This window comes from Micromesistius poutassou (assembly GCF_964030765.1).
Source record: "Micromesistius poutassou genome assembly, chromosome: 18".
Lineage (NCBI taxonomy): Eukaryota > Metazoa > Chordata > Actinopteri > Gadiformes > Gadidae > Micromesistius > Micromesistius poutassou.
In genome coordinates this window covers 9,824,382-9,829,381 of record NC_140288.1, presented here as the reverse complement: position 1 = coordinate 9,829,381, position 5,000 = coordinate 9,824,382, and the positions used below count along the sequence as shown (strand labels likewise).

The following is a 5,000-nucleotide window of genomic DNA, read 5'->3' as shown; positions in this document are numbered from 1 at the left end:
AAATGTACACATGCTGAAAGCAGTATATTGCACCTTTATGTATACATAAAATAGAAAAAAGTTTAAAATGTGTGTTTATATTATTTGAGTTGCGTACAGTAAACTCATGTCTCGACTAAATAATTACAGTGATTCATTAATAGATTCTTTTTTGGCCTCCAGCCTAAGTCGAAGATCTCAGCATCTCGCAAGCTCTCCCTCAAAGTAAGTGACTTCTCCTTGTTCTGTTCATTAGCACCGCATCATTTCGGAACTCACAGCATACATCTTCTGTCTGTCTGTACATCTTCTGTCTGTAAAGTCTGTAAAGTGCTTTTCAAGAATGTCCAGATTCATTCCCCAGAGCTAAGGTGCATTAGTGCCATGATTAGTTGGACTTAACAAGTTTTTCTGTTCTGTCCCACCCCCTCCTCCTCCCTATTTCCTCTCACTCTTCCCTTCCTTCCTCCCCACCTCCCCCTCCTCCTCCCTCCCTCCCACTCCTCCTCCCTCCCCTTCTCCCTCCTGCTCCTCCTTCTTCCCCCCAGATCCTGCTCCTCACCCGAGCATGTGAGGCCTTGGAGTGTGAGAGGCAGGAGCGGGAGGAGGAGAAGGAGCGGTACCTGGGGGAGAAGCTCCCGCCCCTGCAGCTGTCAGGCCTAAAAATGGAGGACCTACAGGTGAGTGGCTAGGATTCAAACCCGCACCATCGGGTGAGGAGCTGGTCCACTACGAGGCTCCTGGACCAGCTCCTCACTGCTGGGTGAGAGAGGAAAAAACACGGGAATATACAAACAAGTGCACAGAAAATAAGTATACACCACAAGCTGTAGGAAAGTAACAAACGGCTGTAAAATAAGTCAATTTAGGGGTGAGGTGGGTAACAGCATGATAAGAAAAGAGCTTAACTTGGGCACTACAAATTAAAACCGTTATACCCACCACTCTTGAATTACTGAAATCATCAGGAAGATGGATGGATGAATGGATGAATGGATGAGTGGATAGAAAGATACCTTTATTCCTCCCAAAGGAAATTAGGTTTTTCAGTAGCGAACAGTGAGACAGAAGACAACAGAAAAGTTATACAAAAGCACAAAAGTTTTACTCATATAAGACATGGAGATATGTTTAAAGACAATAAGTCAGAGCAGGTGTAGTCAGAACTTGGGAAATTAAAACTTGGGAATTTTTTTGCTTTCCAAACATGTATATATTTATTCTTCTCCAGAATCTATGCAAAGAGCTTCATTCAAAGATTGACCTTGCGGATGAGGAGCGGTACGACTGCGAGCACAAAGTGATCAAACATAACAAAGATGTAAGTGACTCTTAGCAAACAGATCAACAACATGGGCAATGTCATCACAAGTTCCCATTGGTTCAGAATCGGTGATCAAACGTACTGACACTTAAATTGTGTGTTAAAATCCCAACGTTTGCTTCATAGCTGAGCTAAAATCCCAAATCAATGTTTCTTTGGAGAAAAAAATGAGATATTTGATCATTAAAAAGTTAAAAGCACGAGATTCTTGCCTGCTTCAGATCAGCGAACTGAAAATGAAGGTTCAGGACCTGGGAGGGAAGTTTAAGAAACCGGCCCTGAGGAAGGTGAGGGTGTCGGCAGACGAGATGATGAGGGCCCTTCTGGGCTCCAAACACAAGGGCTCCATGGACCTCAGGGCCAACCTGAAGTCTGTGAAGAAAGAGGACGTCAAAACAGACAAGGTACACACCCCCAACCCAGTCTCACACTCAGGGCCCCCCCCCGGGCCCCCAACCCCGTCTCACACTCAAGCCCCCCCCCCCCCCCCCCCCCGGGCCCCAACCCCGTCTCACACTCAAGCCCCCCTCCCCCCCCCGGGCCCCAACCCCGTCTCACACTCAGGCCCCCCCCCCCCGGGCCCCAACCCCGTCTCACACTCAGGCCCCCCCCCCCCGGGCCCCAACCCCGTCTCACACTCAGGGCCCCCCCCCCTCTGGCCCCCCACCTCGTCTCACACTCCCAACCTCGTCTCACACTCAGGGCCCCCCAGCCCCCCGGCCCCCACCTCGTCTCACACTCAGGGCCCCCCCCGGCCCCCACCCCGTATCACACTCAGGGCCCCCCCAGCCCCCACGCCGTCTCACACTCAGGGCCCCCACCCCCCCCGGCCCCCACCCCATCTTACACTCAGGGCCACCCCCCTCCGGCCCCCCACCTCGTCTCACACTCAGGGCCCCCCCCCTCCGGCCCCCCACCTCGTCTCACACTCAGGGCCCCCCCCCTCCGGCCCCCCACCTCGTCTCACACTCAGGGCCCCCCCCCTCCGGCCCCCCACCTCGTCTCACACTCCCAACCCCGTCTCACACTCAGGCCCCCCCCACCTCGTCTCACACTCAGGGACCCCGCCCCCCCCCCCCCCCCCCCCCCCCCGGCCCTCACCTTGTCTCACACTCAGGCCCCCCCCGCCCCCGAGCACTCAGCCCCCCCGCCCCCCCCCCCGGGCACCAACCCCGTCTCACACTCAGGCGCTCTGGATATAAAGTATTATCATATCTAAATTGGTTTGATTAACGTTCATATCCATGCAAAAAAACACATCTAAACCTCTAGTTTAATATAAACTGAACTCCTCTTCACAATATGTTGTGACCTCCGTTGGACTGATGCGCCACACTGGCATACTCCACATCCTTTCAGGCGGTCACGTCTGAGGTCAGCGACTGGCGTAAGAACGTGGAGGCCATGTCGGGTATGGAGGGTCGTAAGAAGATGTTTGACGCGGCTGGAGGCGGACAGTGAGTTGCTACGGATCCAGGAACCAGATAGAATAGAAAGCTTTGGAAAATTTGGTAAAAAAAATTAATTAGTAAATAAGGTGATTGTGTACTCAACAATACCCCTGCTTTTATCGCGTTGACGGCCATTTTCTGTGAAAACCCGAAGGGAATGAAACCCAGGAGTGCCCCCCCACCCCGACCCCCTTTAGATGCTCATTTTGTATTTGTCTCCAGAATTATTGTGTTTTGTTATTGCATCTGAAGGAAGTAAGTAAATAGAAATAAACTAAAGTTATCTGGTTTCAGTTGTGACTTTGTGTCTACCAGAGTGTGTCTCTGTTAAAGTCTATGTGCAATGTGTATCTTACTTCCCTTAATATTGAATAACGTTAATAAGTAAAAAATGTTAATGAGGACTTTTTGGGACAAAACAAATGTGATTTCACCTGTCAGGATGTGACAAAAGGCTATTGCAGACTTTACGAGGAACGGAATGGAACTGTGTGATATTAGTTAAAATGTCAAGCCTAGCAACTACTAACAAAAACCTACCTCCCAGCAGGGGAGGAGAATAGATGTACAGGTGAACGATTTGCTAACAAGGTGAAAAAACTGAAATGTTTAATTCATGTTGTCTTTAAGTCTTACTCCATTGGTTGATCAGATCACCTGATGATAGGTCAAACAGAAAAGAGGGGAGGGGCTACAACAGGTGCTGCCCGCCCCTATTCAATCTAAATATATCTCAGCAGAGAGCACAACAGACCGTTCCCTGTTCTTGAAATTGAGTAGAGTTGGAAACAAATGTTTAATGAGAACTTTAGAACGTTGTGGCTTGCTTAAATGGCGGAGGGGTTCAATGTGGTTTTATTCATTCTCTGAGCTGATTGGTGAATATATCTTCAAACACTGTTCATCGTTTCCTGTGGTCATTCGTGTTTTTGAATCAATGCTTTATGCAGTTGTGCGCTTCATGGTTCATCACAACTTTAGAACATTGTCCCCTTTTTATCGACCCTATTTATAAACACTGCCATGGTAATGACATTGATTTGTCTTTGGGAGTATGTAATGAGACATATTGAAAGGTCCCTATCATTGTTTGATGTTAACAGTAGGTCCGTCTGTAGGGGTGAGGCGCAGCCTGGACCAGTAGCAGGTTGGTGACACCCCCAGTATTTTAAGCGGTGCACTTATGATATCATAACTCCTAACCTCCAACCGTGATGGGAAAAGCCACTGGCATCTTAGCCCTGAATGTGTGTGTGTGTGTGTGTGTGTGTGTGTGTGTGTGTCAGAGGATTATGTGTGTGAAGCTTGTGTGTCTGTGTTTTGGCATAGGTATAACTTGTGTTTATATGTGTGTATGTGTGTGTGTGTGTGTGTGTGTGTGTGTGTGTGTGTGTGTGTGTGTGTGTGTGTGTGTGTGTGTGTGTCTTTGTGTGTGTGTGTGTGTGTGTGTGTGTGTGTGTGTGTGTGTGTGTGTGTGTGTGTGTGTGTGTGTGTGTGTGTCAGAGGATTATGTGTGTGAAGCTTGTGTGTCTGTGTTTGGGCATAGGTATAACTTGTGTTTATATGTGTATGTGTGTGTGTGTGTGTGTGTGTGTGTGTGTGTGTGTGTGTGTGTGTGCTTTTTTGTGTGTGTGTGTGTGTGTGTGTGTGTGTGTGTGTGTGTGTCTTTGTGTGTGTGTGTGTGTGTGTGTGTGTCTTTGTGTGTGTGTGTGTGTGTGTGTGTGTGTGTGTGTGTGTGTGTGTGTGTGTGTGTGTGTGTTTGTGTGTGTATTTGTGTGTTTGCATATCAGAGGGTTGACAGGATGTTGTCACCCACACTCTGTCATCTGAAGCATGGGTTCTATGCCCACTAGGCCAAAAATAGCTCAAGGCTGCATGGAACATGAGTCGGGGTCGGGGTTTGGAAGGTCTGGAGGCTGGGGGTCCTGATCCCGGGACAAAGACGGGTGGATGAGGAGGGGGTTGGGGGGCGGGGTGCAGACAGTTGACATCATAATGTTTTATTAGGGCTCTCTCTTTCAGCAGACAATGAAGAACCCAGAACAGTGAACTCATGTATTGAGTCTGGCTGACTAGAGTATTCCTGGTAGGTTATATCTATAAATATTTGTTGTATATGCATGTTACGACCTTGCCTGACCTTGCCTGATGCTAATGTGTGATGTGAAGGTGGAGGTTCATATCAGGTGAATCTGGTCTATAAATAGACCCTGACGGACTCCTCAGTCTGTTGTCAGTGTGTTTAG

At 48.7% G+C, this 5,000-nt stretch overlaps 1 protein-coding gene across 2 annotated transcripts in view; it reads left to right on the top strand.

The window, feature by feature from the left end:
- Positions 1 to 3,656, top strand: part of LOC311362875 (troponin I, slow skeletal muscle-like) — a 4,823-nt gene extending 1,167 nt beyond the window's left edge. For both annotated transcript variants that reach the window (XM_084482766.1, XM_084482765.1), the window contains exons 3-7: positions 163 to 204; positions 528 to 659; positions 1,211 to 1,300; positions 1,525 to 1,707; positions 2,663 to 3,656. In XM_084482766.1, coding sequence (XP_084338892.1) covers positions 163 to 204; positions 528 to 659; positions 1,211 to 1,300; positions 1,525 to 1,707; positions 2,663 to 2,764 — 549 coding nt within the window. In that variant the 3' untranslated portion in view covers positions 2,765 to 3,656. The remainder of the gene's footprint in view (positions 1 to 162; positions 205 to 527; positions 660 to 1,210; positions 1,301 to 1,524; positions 1,708 to 2,662) is intronic.
- Positions 3,657 to 5,000: the final 1,344 nt, after the last annotated feature.